General features: G+C 44.0%; 1 protein-coding gene across 1 annotated transcript; it reads left to right on the top strand.

The window, feature by feature from the left end:
• Positions 1 to 29: 29 nt before the first annotated feature.
• On the top strand, positions 30 to 12,467 carry LOC106584366 (RNA exonuclease 1 homolog). The gene is made up of 16 exons (XM_014169594.3): positions 30 to 406; positions 2,975 to 4,923; positions 5,910 to 6,011; positions 6,105 to 6,315; positions 6,569 to 6,726; positions 6,815 to 6,952; positions 7,202 to 7,325; positions 7,527 to 7,652; positions 7,750 to 7,887; positions 7,996 to 8,109; positions 8,242 to 8,315; positions 8,552 to 8,662; positions 8,780 to 8,895; positions 9,008 to 9,146; positions 9,250 to 9,370; positions 11,173 to 12,467. Exons 1-16 carry the CDS (start codon positions 220 to 222, stop codon positions 11,259 to 11,261), a joined length of 3,897 nt encoding a protein of 1,298 aa, XP_014025069.2. The 5' UTR covers positions 30 to 219; the 3' UTR covers positions 11,262 to 12,467.
• Positions 12,468 to 18,495: the final 6,028 nt, after the last annotated feature.

Here is an 18,495-nt window from a genome sequence, read left to right as displayed (position 1 = left end):
GACGTAGTTATGTGCGACGTGGGGCTTTTTGCGAGAGTTTCTTTGGCCATCCAACATGGCGTCGTAGGGATTCTGTTGTTGTTGTATTGCACGTAGTTATGTGAAGGAAACCAAGTGGATTCATCTCCATTTACTCAAACTAAAAAACAAACCAACTAACTACTAGATTAAATTGTGTCGGTCTCGATTCGGCGGGTATGAGAGAGGTCTGGGAAGACTATGTTGAGATCCACCGGTTTCTTCCTTGGGATTGATTGCCCGTTTTACACGGATAGTTGCAACGTGAAAAGTGTCAAAGATGGGTGCAAAAGACCGTACTGTCACTTCAGACACAGTCAACAGAGACGGGCGTCTCATGGATCAAATGACATAAGAAAATCAAACGAGTTTTACTCCAAACAAAAGGGTGAGTTGCAATTATATTGTATTAATGTTATATGGCTTACGTTAGCTAGCTAACTAGCGAGTGTACATTATTATACAGTGGCTGCACAGTGTTTAACTTAGTTATATGTGAAAACATTGAGCTAGCTAAATTATTCACTTACTGAAGGGTTGACAACACAATTGCAACTTGCACATTACATGAATCCTCTGAATCAGCTATACTGTGTAATTTCTTAGCTGCATTAACTAGTTAGCTAGCTAACTAGAGTAAAGTCAAAGTGATATACCGGGTTTTATTTATTTTTATTGAACCTTTATTTAACTAGGCAAGTCAGTTAAGAACAAATTCTTATTTACAATGACGGTCTACCAAAAGGCCTCCTGCGGGGACGGGGGCCAGGGATTAAAAATACATATAATATAAATATAGGACAAAACACATCACAACGAGAGACAACACTACATAAAGAGAGACCTAAGGCAGCAACATGACAACACAGCATGGTAGCAACACAACATGGCAGCAGCACAAAACAGGGTACAAACATTATTGGGCACAGACAACATCACAAAGGGAAAGAAGGTAGAGACAACAATACATCACACAAAGCAGCCACAACAGTCAGTAAGAGTGTCCATGATTGAGTCTTTGAATGAAGAGATTGAGATAAAGTTGAACAGTTTGAGTGTTTGTTGCAGCTCGTTCCAGTCGCTGGCTGCAGCAAACTGAAAAGAGGAGCTACCAGGGATGTGTGTGCTTTGGGGACCTTTAACAGAATGTGACTGGCAGAACGGGTGTTGTATGTGGAGGATGAGGGCTACAGTAGATATCTCAGATAGGGGGAGTGAGGCCTAAGAGGGTTTTATAAATAAGCATCAACCAGTGGCTCTTCCGACGGCTATACAGAGATGACCAGTTTACAGAGGAGTATAGAGTGCAGTGATGTGTCCTATAAGGCGCATTGGTGGTAAATCTGATTGCCGAATGGTAAAGAACATCTAGCCGGTCGAGCGCACCCTTACCTGCCGTTCTATAAACAATGTCTCCGTAATCTAGCATTGGTAGGATGGTCATCGGAATCAGGGTTAGTTTGGCTGCTGGGGTGAAAGAGGAGCGATTACGATAGAAGAAACCAAGTCTAGATTTAAATTTAGCCTGCAGCTTTGATATGTGCTGAGAGAAGGACAGTGTACCGTCTAGCCACCCTCCCAAGTACTTGTATGAGGTGACTACCTGAAGCTCTAAACCCTCAGAGGTAGTAATCACACCTGTGGGGAGAGGGGCATTCTTCTTACCAAACCACATGACCTTGTTCAGAACAAGGTTAAGGGTAGAGAAAGCTTGTTGGACACTAAGAAAGCTTTGTTGTAGAGCATTTAACACAATCCGGGGAGGGGCCAGCTGAGTATAAGACTGTATCATCTGCATATAAATGGATGAGAGAGCTTCCAAATGCCTGAGCTATGTTGTTGATATAAATTGAAAAGAGCATGGGGCCTAGGATCGAGTCTTGGGGTACTCCCTTGGTGACAGGCAGTAGCTGAGACAGCAGATTTTCTGACTTTATACATTGCACTCTTCGAGAGAGGTAGTTAGCAAACCAGCCCAAAGACCCCTCAGAGATACCAATACACCTTAGCTGGCCCACAAGAATGGAATGGTCTACCGTAGCAAAAGCTTTGGCCAAATCAATAAAAATAACAGCACAACATTGCTTAGAATCTAGGGCAATGGTGACATCATGGTGACGACCTTTAAGGTTGCAGTGATACATCCATAACCTGAGCGGAAACCAGATTGCATACCCGGGAGAATACTATAGACATCAAGAAAGCCAGTTGATTATCAACAAGTTTTTCCAACACTTTTGATAAACAGAGCAAAATAGAAATAGGCCTATAACAGTTAGGATCAGCTTGATCTCCCCCTTTAAATAAAGGACGAACTGTGGCTGCCTTCCAAGCAATGGGAACCACCCCAGAAAGGAGAGACAGGCTTGGCGATGACAGGGGCAACAACCTTAAAGAAGAAAGGGTCTAAACCATCTGACCCAGATGTTTTTTTGGGGTCAAGTTTAAGGAGCTCCTTTAGCACCTCAGACTCTGTGACTGCCTGCAGGGAGAAACTTTGTAGCGGGGCAGGGGAAAAAGAGGGAGAAGCATCAGGGATAGTTGCATTTAGAAGGGGTGGGAGATGAGGAAATGTTGGACGGGCAAGGAGGCATGGCTAAGTCAAATAGGAATCCTGACTTAATGAAGTGGTGAGCCATGTGCTTGTCAGTAACTACCACGTCATCAACATTAAGGGATGCAGCTGTGTCTCTCTGAGGGGGACGTGTCTCTCTCTGACGGTGGGCGAGTAAGTGGTGTCTGGATGTTAACCCTTTGAATTTGAATATTTCTGCATCTCAAGTCAGGTTGGTTGACAACGGCATTTGAAACCTTATTTCTCTCATCACTCCAAGGCAGACCGACTAGAATGTATTCAACGGAACTGTTACAGTACTGTAAAACTGTACATTATTCTTACAGTTGAAAATTATAGACAATTTGCTCATTCTAATCTGTATCTCATGGCTCTCTCCAGAGCAATGCGCCTATGTCCCATTCAAACCAGAGGTAGTGAGACCTGAGGAGCAACAGAATGGGGAGCCTGCTGCTGCAACAGTGGACATGGGTGCCTTGGAGCTTGAGTTGGTCAATCGTGCCATCGAGGAGGTACGCAGTGAGGTGGAGCGGGAAAAGAAGAAACTCTCACGAATCGGGGATCAGGAATATGACCCTACCAACAGTTCCCCCAAAGTGGTTGCTAAATGGCCAAAACCACTGGCCGTGACATCACACTTGGCGTATGACCCAGGCAGTTATCAGATGACTACAACAGCTGATTACAACCCTACCCCTCGCTCCAGTAAGTACACCTTGGATTCCGACAGCAAAGACAACCATGCCAGCTCCATGGAATATGTGCCCACCTCAGTTACCAAAATAGCTGTGAAAAAGCCTGTTCCTCGAACACAAACTCCTCATCTACACTCTTTGCCTACTAGTCCTAAATACTCCACTATTGCATCCTGCTCCAAGAATAAGTACACAGTGGATAATTCTAAACCGTCCACAGACATGGAATATGACCCTCTCTGCAACTATTCAGCAAAAATAGCTGGCAAGAATAAGAAAGACCAGAGGACAGGGGCTACTAAGGGTGAAGGAAAAAAGAGACCTCACCTGTCAGGGACAGGAAAGCAGTCAACAGATGAGGAATATGTGCCAACCATTAAGAAGCCTTGGCAGGTAATACCAGACCCACTGAAGTACACTGCCAGTTTCTCTGAGTCTGATGAAGAGAGCTCTGGGACAGAGTATCGACCCACCTCTCTCAGCCGTCTGCAGAGGAGGAAAAGCAACAGTGGGTCAGTGGAGGAAGCCTCTGGTCCAGGGAAAGGAGAGAGGACGGAAGGAGCCGTAGGTGGGCTGAAACAACAGAGGAGTCAGGAGTCTAAAAAGCAGCAGGACGCCGCACACTGGGAGTCAGAGGACTTGGAGAACCAGGAAATAGTAGCTAGGCAGAAAGACAAGCCAGAGACTGAAATAGTGGCAGGTAAAACCAGCCAAATGAAGAGCAGCAAAGTAAAGAAGGTGCATAAATCTGAAAAGGAGTCTAGTAAAAAGAGTGGTGCTGGTGGTAGTAGTAAAAAAGGAGCAGGGGACGGTGAGAAAATAAGTGATTCAAAGAAATCAAGCCACGAAACTGCAAAGAAAGACCGCAAGAACCAGGGAAAGAACGAAGAAAAAGGCAAGATAAAGCATACATCCATAGACATAGGCAAGAAGGAGGGAAAGGGAGAAGAAAAAGGCAAGATAAAGCATACATCCATAGACATAGGCAAGAAGGAGGGAAAGGGAGAAAAGAGAAGTGATGGAAAGAGTAAGGTAAGGACAGACAAAGTTAAAGAGGAGTCAAGCAAGAGGGAGAATGAGAGAGAAAATGGAGGTGGGGATAGTAAAAAACTGCAGACTTCAGACAAGGAAAAGGACTCTAAGTTTAAAGAACACAAGAATGGTAAATATGACAGCAATGAAAAAGATTCAAAGAAAGTTAGCAAAGGGAGTTCTAAAAGCGGTAAAGACAAGGTGAAGAAAACCAGCAGTAGCTCCTCTGATGGCAAAACAGGAAAGTTGGAACAAAGATCTCTGAGTCACGTAGATCTGTTTGGTGATGAGAGTGTAGAGGAGGAAAGTGAGGAGGATGAAGACGATGAGGAAGAGGAGACAATTGTGAGGAAGTCAACTGCTCCTTTCAAGAGGGGGAGTTTGACTCGGAGGAATGTCTCAGAGCTCACCCCCTCATCCTCAGAGGATGAAGATGTTGGTGCAGAAGATAACGGAGGCTATGATGACATGGATGGGGTGGATTACTCCAGTCTGCAGGTGGACATGGACTTTGACCTGGATAATGACCCAATGGAGGAGTGCTTACGGATCTTCAATGAATCCAAGGATGTGAAGACTGAGGACAAGGGAAGGCAAGCCAAGGTACCCATAGATTGCCATGTCCCTTCATTGTTGCTTGTTTTGTATAATATTTCCTTGGTTTAGCATTCACTGCTCTTTATCCTGTTCGTTCAGGTCAGTAATGGTGTCATTATTTTAAGAATGGGACTGAATGTAATGTTTTTGTCTCCAATATCATACTGAACAAAAAAAATAATTTTACTCCATTACAGTTCATATAAGGAATCTGGCAATTGAATTAAATTCATTAAATTCATTCATTCATCACATGACTGGGCAAGGGCGCAGCCATGGGTTGGCCTGTGAGGGCATAGGCCCACCCACTGAGTAGCCAGGCCCAGCCAATCAGAGTTTTCCCCACAAAAGGGCCTTATTAAAGACAGAAATACTCCTCAGTTTCATCAGCTGTCTGGGGGGCTGGTCTCAGACGATCCCGCAGGTGAAGAAGCTGGATGTGGAGGTTTACACGTGGTCTCCGGTTGTGAGTGAGGCCGGTTGGACGTACTGCCAAATTCTCTAAAACGACGTTGGAAGTGGCTTGTGGTAGAGAAATGAACATCAAATTATCTGGGAACAGCTCTGGTGGATATTCCTGCAGTCAGCATGCAAATTGCGCACTCCCTCAAAATTTGAGATATCTGTGGCTTTGCGTTTTGTGTCAAAACTGCCCATTTGTAATGGATTTTTATTGTCCCCAGCACAAGGTGCACCTGAGTAATAACAATGCTGTTTAATCAGCTTCTTGATATGCTACACCTGTCAGGTGGAAGGATTAACTTGGCCAAAGAGAGATGCTCACCAACATGGATGTTAACACATTTATGCACAAAATTTGAAAGGAATAAGCTTTTTGTGCCTATGGAAAATGTCTGGGCTCTTTTATTTCAGCTCATGAAACTTGGGACCAGCACTTTACATGTTGCGTTAATATTTTTATTCAGTATGTATTTGTAGAATATTGTATGAAATGTACTGTACATTTTCTCAAAGTTTCTCTCCCTTCCCAGCCCTCTAAAGTTTCAGAGGATGAGGATTCCACAGAGAGCAATCAAACCACTCTTTTCCCCGGTCAGAGGAAAAGGGTTTCACATTTCTCAGCCAAAGGAAGTGTGAGTTTGTTCCCTGGTATTTACCCACCTCTCTATGGTAACTCAAGTAGCAAAAAGCCTTTCATTGATTACAAACTGGATTCTGTGTTTCAGACTGAGGCAACCCCGAAGCCTCCACCATACAGGAGACTGACTGCCCAGGAGATCTGTTACCAGCGTATGCAGATAGCACAGCAGCAGGCTGCCCAGCTGGCTGCAGCTGTGAAGACTGCCTCCACACCCAGGCCTAACCCCAGCCCTTTCCCTGGGGAGAGGAAGAGATTAGCCCACCGCCCCACCCCTTTACCATCCTCTTCCAAATCTGGTAGGAAAGCTTGTCCATTCTTATTTATTTCTTATTGTCGAGAAGGAACCTGCAAGTAAGCATTTCTTGGATGGTGTATACCATGTGTGTTCCGTACATATGACTAATAGAAGTTTCAAGTTTTATCTTCCACACCATGTAGGTCATGTCATCTAACACAGTTTACATACATTACGATTGCACAAACAATATGAGACCAGAGAAGTGTAATTTAAGGTGTGTTGTTGAGAAACCTTTCTGTATCTGACTGAAGGGCTTGCCGCGGCGAAGTCGGCGGGCAGCAGAGTGTTGTCGCTCACCAGTACCCTCCCAGCAGGTCTCTCTGTGAAGGCCCAAACATCAGCCGGCATCCTGTCAAAGACCACCACCACTATTGTACAGAAGAGGGTGGCACACACTCCCACAATGAAGGTAACGCCAGACATTTATATTATGCCACAACAACCCATAAAATGGATCTTAACGTCCATTGTAATTGACATGATTTTTCTTTTCTCAGAGCTCTGCAATGAAGCGGCCAGTTATTCCCACCGCGTTTGGGGCCAAAGTACCCACCAACGTCCGCCAGCGATACCTCAACACATTTATAGACGAGTGTATGAAGTTCTGCCCCTCAGAAAACATGGCCTTCCAAATGGTATGAGACCACACAGGGTTGAACTGATTCATCATCAAATCCATCCATGTCTACAGTAAAGTATGTGTGCTCATAGCACAGCTAGTGGTATCCCATTTCAGAGAAGGGTGGATGAGTTATGTTTGTGAAATCTTTGATGTGGGTTCAGTTGGTTTATCCTTACACAGTTTTAGGTGCTTATTCATAGTGTGCCACTCTCTTTACTTGTATATATGGGTTGATGGTTGTAACAGCTGACGGTCTCTCTAGGCCCTGGAGGAGGAGAAGGTGGTGTATGACCGGAGCAGCAGTAAGAACATCTACCTCAACGTGGCAGTCAACTCACTGAAGAAGTTACGCAGCAAGAGCAGCTCCCCCAACTCACTCGTTGCCAGTATGTCACTGATACATACAGTATCCATGTAGCAATTCCAAACAGATGGTGTTTGGTGTCGTTGCAATGCTCATGTTAGTCATTGCCGTTTGGCACAGATCTAGGAGAAACATTACCCCCCAAAATTCACATTTTTACCATTAGGTGAAAAACACCAAACTAACTGTATATCAGAGTCTTATCAGCTTGCTTGTCTTTCAGTGAACCCTGCAGTGGTGGGGAACAGGAAGTCCCAGTCCCATGAAGAAGTGCTGGGGGGGCGCCTCGCTGCCAAGACCAGCTTCACGATAAACAGGACGGGCAAGCAACAGGCAGAGAAACTCAGTGGTGAGTAGCTAGTCCTCATCTGGTTGGAGCTGGTTTTACTGGTGGCAGAGGCAGTGGGGGTTTGTATTCCAGCTATGTGTTATCTGGTCTGCTGTAGGCGCTACTCTGTACCGGAAGCTGAGGGACTATCTGATGACGGAGGAACGGCTGCAGGAGCATGGATACCCTAGGCCACACCCTGAGCGCTCAGGTCGAGCCGTGGTCCACAACATCCCAGAGAAGAACAATGTTGACCGTAAGTCTTTACAAAGCACCTACAAACCCTCCTCAGTCTGGGGGTGGATCCTTCTCGACCAGACACATACAAAAAAATGTTCTTCCACTAATCTCTTCTCGTTTCAAGCGTTTGCTAAGGTGTGCTGTCGATGTGGGGCCGAGTATAAGATCACTGCCAACGGCAACTGTGTTCGCAAGGAAGAGTGTAATCACCACTGGGGCCGTCTGCGCAGACATAAAGGTCTGTTATTCTGTCTAATAACTTGTACGTTGTTTTCATTTTTGCATGCTGTAAAGGGCAAGATGTTAGGATTTGAATGTAGTTGCCCATTTTGGATGGAACTAGTAAGGGCTTCTGTCCGTCTATGAATAGTGTCGGGAGGCTGGGAAACCAACTACAACTGCTGCTCAGGAGCTGTGGGCTCTCCTGGTTGCTCCGTGTCTAAGGTAACACCTCGCAGTTCCTCTGCATTGCATTTATGCAAACAGAACCCAGTAATAATGTGAATACTGAACTGTTATGGGAACAGAAGGGGGCAGTGTTGTCCATGGCACATCGTGACTGCTACTTCATTAGACCTGATGCCTCCTCAGAATCCCATCTCTGTGCTTATATTTAAGAATGAGTAAATTCCACCATTATTTTTAAAAGGTGGTCCACCTTGCGTCTTCTCTGTTCATAGCAACACGTTCAGGACGGACGCAAAGAGTCTTTGGGTGGCTACGTTCAGACCTTTGAGAAACAGCTGCCCCCGGACGGCAACTGTGGAGTCTATGCCCTGGACTGTGAGATGGTGAGCTGGCTGCTGCGCTGCTTTCCTTCGGGCACAATTAGCTGTTTGAGTGCTGAGAGTGGCTCTCAATACCCTATATAATGTGTCCTCTCTCTTTCTCTCTCTCCTCGGTAACAGTGCTACACAAAGCAGGGTCTGGAGCTGACCAGGGTGACTGTTATCAACTCTGAGCTGAAAGTCATCTATGACACATTTGTTAAACCTGAAAGCAAAGTGGTAGACTACAACACACGGTAATGGATACAGAAGATCTTTGTTCAGTCTTTAGTGTGGAGATATAGCTAGCATGCGCGCACACGCGCACACACAAGGACAAAATGACAATGTTCATCATGTTTTGCACAGGTTTTCGGGTGTAACGGAGGAGGACCTGGAGAATGCCAGCATCACCCTGAGAGATGTGCAGGCGGTGATGCTCAACATGTTCAGCGCTGAATCCATCCTCATAGGACACAGCCTGGAGAGTGACCTTTTTGCCCTCAAGGTAAACATACACATTCCCCTAATCTGATTGCCCTCTGGTCGTTATGCGTGTGTGGTTGTGATGTGGCCCACTCACTCTGTACCTCTCTCTGCTGTCTTCGTAGGTCATACACAGCACTGTAGTGGACACAGCCATCGTGTTCCCCCATCGCCTGGGCTTACCCTATAAGCGGGCCCTGAGGAACCTCATGGCAGACCACCTCAAACGCATTATACAGGACAGCGGTGAGCAGCGAAACCCTCATTACCGTGTTTATTATTGTTTTTATGATATACAGTTGAAGTCGGAAGTTTACATACACCTTTTCACAATTCCTGACATTTAATCCTAGTAACAATTCCCTGTCTTAGGTCAGTTGGGATCACCACTTTATTTTAAGAATGTGAAATGTCAGAATAATAGTAGAGAGAGTAATTTATTTCAGCTTTTGTTTCATCACATTCCCAGTGGGTCAGAAGTTTACATACACTCAATTAGTGTTTGGTAGCATTGCTTTTAAATTGTTTAACTTGGGTCAAACGTTTCGGGTAGCCTTCCACAAGCTTCCCACAATGAGAGTTGGGTGAATTTTGGCCCATTCCTCCAGACAGAGATGGTGTAACTGAGTCAGGTTTGTAGGCCTCCTTGCTCGCACACGCTTTTTCAGTTCTGCCCACAAATTTTCTATGGGATTGAGGTCAGGGCTTTGTGATGGCCACTCCAATACCTTGACTTTGTTGTCCTTAAGCCAATTTGCCACAACTTTGGAAGCATGCTTGGGGTCATTGTCCATTTAGAAGACCCATTTGTGACCAAGCTTTAACTTCCTGACTGATGTCTTGAGATGTTGCTTCAATATATCCACATAATTTTCCTCCCTCATGATGCCATCTATTTTGTGAAGTGCACCAGTCCCTCCTGCAGCAAAGCACCCCCACAACATGATGCTGCTAATTTCTCTACCATAAGCTGTCTCCAACGTCGTTTTAGAGATTTTAGAAAGTATTTTCTAACCGGCCTCACAACCGCAGACCACGTGTAACCACACCAGCCCAGGACATCCACATCCGGCTTCTTTACCTGCAGGATCGTCTGAGACCAGCGACCCCGGACTGTTTGCACAACTGAAGAATTTCTGCACAAATTGTCAGAAACAGTCTCAGAGAAGCTCATCTGTATGCTCGTCGTCCTCACCAGGGTCGTAGCAGACTTCAGTGGGCAATTTCTCACTTTCAATGGCCACTGACGCTGAAGATATGGGCTCTTCACGGATGAATCCTGGTTTCAACTGTACCGAGCAGATGAAAGACAGCGTGTGAGCAAGCGGTTTGCTGATGCCAACGTTGTGAACAGAGTGCCCCATGGTGGCGTTGGGGTTATGGTATGGGCAGGCATAAGCTACGGACAATGAACGCAATTGCATTTTATCGATGTAAATTTGAATGCACAGAGATACCGTGATGAAATCCTGAGGCCCATTGTCGTGCCATTCATCCGCCGCCATCACCTCATGTTTCAGCATGATAATGGACGGCCCCATGTTGCAAGGATCTGTACACAATTCCTGTAAGCTGAAAATGTTCCAGTTCTTCCATGGCCTGCATACTTATCAAACATGTCACTAATTGAGCATGTTTGGGATGATCTGGATCGACGTGTACGACAGTGTGTTCCAGTTCCCGCCAATATCCAGTAACTTCACACAGCCATTGAAGAAGAGTGGGACAACATTCACAGGCCACAATCAACAGCCTGATCAACTCTGTGAAGGAGATGTGTTGCGCTGCATGAGGCAAATGGTGGTCACACCAGATTCTGACTGGTTTTCTGAACCATGCCCCTACTTTTTTTGGTACATTTTCTGTGACCAACAGATGCATATCTGTATTTCCAGTCGGTCATGTGAAATCCATAGATTAGGGCCTAATGAATTTACAGTATTTCAATTGACTGATTTCCTTTATATGAACTGTAATTCAGTAAAATCTTTGAGATTGTTGCATGTCAACAAATCCTTAGTAGGTCATTTCCCTCTCTCTGGTTTCAGTTGAAGGTCATGACTCCAGTGAGGACGCCTGCGCCTGCATGGAGCTTATGATGTGGAAGATCCGAGAAGACGCCAAGGTGAAGAGGTGACCTCTGCCTTCTCTTATCTGCCCACCTCCCCTCTAACCGGACTGCTGCAGACAGACAGGGAGGGAGAGAGAGAGGCAGGGCGCTGGAGGCCCGGAGAAAGAACTGTCAGTCTGAGAAGCCATCAGCCCAGCACTTGACAAGAAAGAAGTAGCGGAACGCTTCAGGTATTCCAAAACAGCCACAGCACTTGAGTTCCACTGACTGGGATAGGACCTTGACAGAGGGTGAGAATAGGCTCCTCTGCAGAGATCTGCACAGACAGCCAATTCACTACCTTGCCTGGACAGGTGGGCCATTGTGAACAGGTGCTGCTCCGGCCTTGTTGGAATACAGCAGAGCCAGAGCCCTCGATGGAGCAAGCAGGGAAAGAGCAGAAATCAGCAGTGTTTTAATTTACTGTTTACTCATTTCAGTTATAAGATCTATGATCATGATTGTCACCAGTTTTTGTTGGTATCTATTATTCTCCTCCCGCCATCTATTTCTGAAAGACGGGGGGTTACATCGATGGCTCCCATCAAATATAACCTTTCTGTCAAATGAAAATGACAGACTTGTCAGGGCATTGGATTTGTTCACATTGTTAGGGTGAAAATGACAGACTTGTTCACATTGTTAGGGTGAAAATGACAGACTTGTTCACATTGTTAGGGTGAAAATGACAGACTTGTTCACATTGTTAGGGTGAAAATGACAGACTTGTTCACATTGTTAGGGTGAAAATGACAGACTTGTTCACATTGTTACGGTGAAAATGCAATTGCTGCCGAGTTGCATCCTTGGCCCAACTTGCACTCTCTGTTCTCACGTTACATTAAATGTGGTCAGTCTCTTAGTATTTTGGTGGCTCTCAAACGTCATTCATCATGACGGACTTGGTCAGAACCCAAACCAGAAATATGAATGTCTAAAATTGTCCTGGAATGGATGATAAGAGATATTGTGTTGAATAGCTTGACCGTGAAATCTCACCATCTCGGTTCTGTACACGGCATTAAAGTAACTTAGTTTCTATCTTTGCCTATGTCCACATTATGCAGCGATTTAGTTATTCAGTGTAGACCGATATGAAACCGTTTATATTAACAAACGCCTATCAATTTTTATATGGTATAACATATACTGGTAAAAAAAAAATTGTGCTGTAAATATGCTGTAAATTGTTTCCTTTTGTATTATCTTTTTGTATTAAAAAGATTGAAAAGATCTGGTTTACTTAATCATTTCAAAGTAAACCTTTTTTTCTGCCAATGTCAAAGCAGGATAAACATAACATCACTAACGAGAAGTGCCTTCTTCACTGAGTGTACAAAACATTAAGAACACCATGACACAGACTGACCAGGTGAAAGAGTTGATCCCTTATTGATGTCACCTGTTAAATTCACTCCAATCAGTGTAGCTGAAGGGGAGGAGACGGGTTAAAGAAGTATTTTTAAGCCTTGAGACATGGGGTATGTATGTGTGCCGTTCAGAGGGTGAATGGACATGACAAAATACTTAAGTTCCTTTGAACAGGGTGCCAGGCACACCGGTTTGTGTCAAGAACTGCAACGCTGCTGGGTTTTTCATGCTCAACAGTTTCCCCATGCGTATCAAGAATGGTCCACCACCCAAAGGACATCCAGCCAACTTGACACAACTGTGGGAAGCATTGTAGTCTACATGGGCCAGCATCCCTGTGGAACGTTTTCGACACCTTATAGAGTCCATGTCCCAACGAATTGAGGCTGTTCTGAGGGCAAAAGGGAGGTGGGGGGGACTCAATATTAGTAAGGTGCCCTTAAAGTTTTGTACACAGTGTGTAATGTATAGTTTTCCAAATGTAGGTTGTTTATTTATGTTAGTGCATATCATGTGTGTTTATAGTACAGTACATTCTTGCTATTGCAGCTGTCATATCTCTACCCTGTGTGTGTACTCTGACGGAAGGTGCGTTGGTATTGTCTTTTCTTCGCAGATGTGTTAGGGATACAAAACGGGACAGAAATGCTAAATGGAGAGGCCCATTCTTTATTTTTCACCAGGCTCCACATTTTTGCCTCTTGAGCTCCTCCCGTCACATGTCACCATGCATTTCCCCAACTGAGGCCAGAGATCTCTTGACCTCAGGTATTAAAGACCCAGTTAGCACAGATCAATAACCACACAGTGTTCTACTGACAGGGAGGGGGATACCTAGTGTTTGAATGCAGCAGAGATTTGAGCATGTGGGGAGAAGCATCTCTAAGAGCGTCTAGAGAGGTCTTCATTATCAAAATCGATCAGTGTGCTCCCTCTGTTCACCTTTGACTGCTGGGGGTCGGTTGGTGCTGGCTCTGTGCAGGCGGGAGCACTCACGCTGACCCCATGCTGGGAGAAGTCTGGTTTATCCCTCAAAACACTGAACAGAAGTTACCCACTAACCACATCCCTATCAAACTTATTGAGAGAATTTGTTTTATGACCTTTGGTTTCTTTTGAACGTTTTCTACTTTGGTGAGGTTTCTTAAAAATGTACCTTTTAACTTATTATTGTATGATTCCAGTTGTACTATGCATCAATGGCATATTGTGACAGGACAGCATAGTGTTTGTTGCTTAGGACTGAAAAGTGCTCAACCTTTCCTGAATAAACGTTTCATATTGACCTGAAAGCGAGCAAGTTTTTTTTCATGAGTTGAAATGTAAATGATTTTCTGCAGTTACCTTAACAAATCTGTGTGAATCATAGCGGCTGCTTGCAATTTGACTAAGGCCTTTGTTTTGACTTTGGATTATGGCCCATAATAGGCGAGTCTATTTGAAAGATCATCTGTGTGTGCTCTCTTTGGTCCTCGCCAGCCTCTACCCCGGCCCTGCGCTGCTTCCCTTGACTCCCCAGGCGGGCCTCGCAGCCACCTGTCCTTCTCTCTGTCATTAACTCAGACTCATGCTGCCCAATTAAGTGACTGATCTTTACTCAGTTCCTCATATTGATCTGCCAGAGGAGCTGCCTGTGGCAAATCTCCTTGGGGGTTGGGTGGAGATCATATGAAGTTAATGCCTCTAGGCCTCATACGAATGGAATTACTAATGCCCAGTTAACCAAAATCAATGAGTTTCAGAGATCCCAACGCTCCACTTCAGATCTATTAGATGAGCTTGATAGATTGGTTTGAGGCTGGTTGGACAATTTTAATGGCTGATAGTTACGAGAGCAACTGGTAGGGATCAGTTAAACATTTTTTCAAATTAAGAACTGTATGCAGAGATATTAAGATATGCTGTTCAGGTTCTATGTCCTTAGCATTCAGTATTACTCAACATGTTTAATTCTATTTTTTTTAAATTCTAAAGCAGTTATTCAATGGAAAAGGAACAACACAGATACCCCTATAGCTCCCATTTATTATTTGTCTGTCATAGCTAGTGTCAGGGCTCACGGCGTGATCCTGGCACACACTGGGGCTTAAGAAGAGCTCCTGACCTGCCGCTCGCTATCCCTGTCCCCGATGGGTGAAAGGGCAGCCGGTCCCATCGATTTCCCCCAATGAAGAAGTCTTCAGCCCCTTACCCGCTTTCTTCTGGTCCCCATGCCCCAGTCCTGACTGGGCAGGCCTGAAGGCCTCTATTGTGTTAGCGTGCCGATCGATCCAGTTGGTGTCCAAGGGGCCTCTCCTTTGAGATGCTCTCCCGCTGTTAACTGACAACTACAAAGCTCCTGTCTTGATAGCCACTTGTCAATACAAATTTCCACTATTGATAAGTAATTGAAGAGAGAGGTGCTTTAGGGGGTGTTCCTCGGACTGCTGCTCTCAAACGGAAACATCTGCTAAACAGGAGACATTAACAAAAACACTTTTAGAATACAAAACCAGCCCCCTCTGCCCTCTCTCTCCCCTCTTTTCTTTTACCAATCTGAATATTATTAAAACAACGTTCAGTGGATGGGCAGGATGGAACACATTGGAGAATCTGGTAGCTTTTTGTTCTTCAAACTGTTCCTACTCCAAAGTGTTTGATAGTGGGAGTATGAACTTGCTCTGTCTTGTTTCATTCATAACATTAGAATTTTAGCTTTTACCAAACAATCATTTCTTGTTATCTATTACACACAATGTTGCTGTCAGGATTGCTTTCTCCTTGTGCAACATTCCATGCAACAGGAAAATGTTTTCATGTTTTGTCCGTGATTATATTTTTCACCTTTCCAACAGTATTTTTATTTTACATATAGGCCCAATAATACGCTCACTGCAGTTAGACCTGCATGCTCCTAGCTGCTAGATGGCAAGACCATTGTGACGTGACTAACTAAGGATAACCTTTGTCTTTTAGTTCCAGTAATCCGTGCCTGTGTAAGTGGATCCACCAGGAAGAGGATAACTCCCTTAAGATCTTTTAAACACTACGGGAGGGACTACAAGCCAGTAACTTATTTTTGCCTCTGTTCTCACAGTAATCCAGGTTATTTGCAGAAATGATATTCTCAACTGTGTTGAAAAGACATAGCATGTGAATCATAATGCCTGCTGATAGATCCAACTGTGTTGAAAAGACATAGCATGTGAATCATAATGCCTGCTGATAGATCCAACTGTGTTGAAAAGACATAGCATGTGAATCATAATGCCTGCTGATAGATCCAACTGTGTTGAAAAGACAGCATGTGAATCATAATGCCTGCTGATAGATCCAACTGTGTTGAAAAGACATAGCATGTGAATCATAATGCCTGCTGATAGATCCAGTTTCAAATTGTGAATTTTGAGACATTGCTTACAGACACATATCATTCCACATCCGTACTGTGTATTCTTCCAGGTCTATCACCTACTACTTAATGGATGGTGTCTGGGGTTTAAAACAAACAAAGCAATCAGTGAGGAGCCCTTTGGATGACTTGGAACAGTGGGAGAAATCAGTAATGACAACCCTTATTTAGAGTGGAACCCAGTTCTGTGGGGATGGGGAGGAGGTGGGCCTTTTGGAGGAGAAGGTTTCCAGGAGGGCAGTGGGTTGGGGTGGTGGCTATGGGGAGGGGGTTGCACACAACCAGAGTCTTTGTGTCTTTAATCCCCCCAGCCAACACAGCTTTGGCCAGGTTTCATCATGAAAGTGCCATGAAATAACTACTTTTTTTTCCCTTAGCAGTAAATCTCCCCTAATCCTGCAGGCTGAGTAGACAAAGGCCTCTGGGACCTAATCCTGGACCGTTTAGTGAGGTTCCGGGGCTGGCCTACAGAGCCTCTTCTAAATGACTTCTTTTTATCAGACACTAATATAGCTTGACAGCCAAGAACAGCGGAAAAAAGCAAAGAAAACATATATCCACATATTTTAGGAATCTAAATGTATGAACAAGTACTGTACAAGTATGAACAAAAATGTTACCTTTTATGCCAAATGTTCAGTTCCTATTGGGCAAAACAACTACAAAATATATATATATATATAATGTATCCAACAAGTGTTGAACGAGTTTGTAGTCACAAGCTTTATAAAGTCATTATTCAAATGGGGGACTAGATACATGAAGTGCTTTCATTTCTAAACGTAAAACAAATATATGAAAATATACTCTCAAAATAAAAGGTTTACTGTCACCTAATATTAAACATTTGATCTCAAATCCAAATTGCTGGGGTATAGAGCCAAATTAAAAAATGTAGCTTCACTGTACAAATACATATGGTGGTGAGTGTAAAAGTCATGGGATTGTGAGACCCCTGAGACTGACTGTGTGGGTCACTGATAGAATGCAGCAGACATTTGAACAGAAATATGCCTGATAGTGAGGGAACCACCCAAGAGGTCTAAGAAATATATTTGCTACACCCACAATAACATCTGCTAATCACGCCTATGTGACCAGTAACATTTGATTTGATTTGACCTTTAGTCATGGTATTAGGCAATTAGATTCCTACAGAAATAGCGGAATCGAGGGCAAAAATTAAAACATCTTAATTTATCAACCAGCCAGACTTTTGCCTTGAGTTTCAGAGTAACAGGGAAGAATGAACGTTTCAGTAACAAATGGAAGATGAGGACACGGAGGGCTGTTAAAAACATTGAGGTGGCTGGTTTTCGCTCCAGTTGTGGTAATGGCCCCTCCTCTCCTGACTGTATGGCTGGTGTACTTGGTGTGTGTTTTACTCTGGGACACAACTGATACTCGTGGGAAGCATAATCTGTCACTGAATGCTTTGCCTTTCCACCCTTCGCACCTCCGCTAAGGCCTTAGTGGAATTTACATGTCTAAACCCTTCAGCCTAAAGCTAGAGCTGGGTTATTGGAGATGATCTTATTGGAGTGCTACAATTTGAAATGTGTCACAATGCACAGGTGTGCCAGGACTTTGGGGCGAGGAGAAATAGATTTTGTTAGATGGACTGTGATATCCATACTAGTAATTGGGTTTTCATATTTTCATTCCACAAGATACAGATTTCATTGCACCAATAGTAACATTTGGATATCATATTTTTATTCTGATACACATTTAATTCCAACGTACTACTTTACATGACAATATATTGTACACACCATTGGCTTAGAGCATGATTTAGTCATGGACACTGAAGTTCTGAACGTTTCTCAGGGTGTGCAGGGCAGCAGCCTACTTTCACAAAGTGTAATGTCATGTTTACTGCATTTGTGAAAAAAAGTAGAGTTTTATGCAAGTGCTACTGAAAAACACACTCCACCTAACCTATTTGCAAATTAGGAAAAACCATTTGCATGTTGTGTTTTATCATTATTTTCCTTATTTTAGTGGGATAATAGTTCTCTTTCAGGAGATCTTGAATCTGGCTCAGTTGAACCTTAGGAAATTGGTCTCAATGGCCAATGTCCAAATTGTATTTCACAGGCTGACAGTTTATGGGCAAAATATGTAGCCTGTTAGCAAAACAAACTGCAAAGCAAACCCCATCCAAGTGGAGATTGACAAAGCAGGGAGTTTAAGAGAAAGGAGGCTGAGAACAGGGAACAATCAACGGATCTTATTTGAATCTGGCCCTCCACTGAGATTAGCAGACCACATTGTTTTAATTGTTTTAACAGGAGGGAATGAAACGCTCGTTTATTGAGGAGGGATCCTTTGTGTAAATCTCCCCAAATTCAATAGTTTAAAAAACTTGAGCCCTTGGACCCCCTCTTTTCCCTCATCCCACCTAATCCAGGGTAATACCTTTCTTTCTATTGGCTAATGGTTGAGGGGAGCTGGAGTAAATGGTTCTTTAAATAGTCGTGGGTGAGAATGGTCTTC

The sequence above is a fragment of the Salmo salar genome, chromosome 23 (assembly GCF_965601325.2).
Source record: "Salmo salar chromosome 23, fSalSal1, whole genome shotgun sequence".
NCBI lineage: Eukaryota > Metazoa > Chordata > Actinopteri > Salmoniformes > Salmonidae > Salmo > Salmo salar.
Note: the sequence above shows the minus strand (reverse complement) of the source record. Positions and strands in the feature narration are given on the sequence as shown.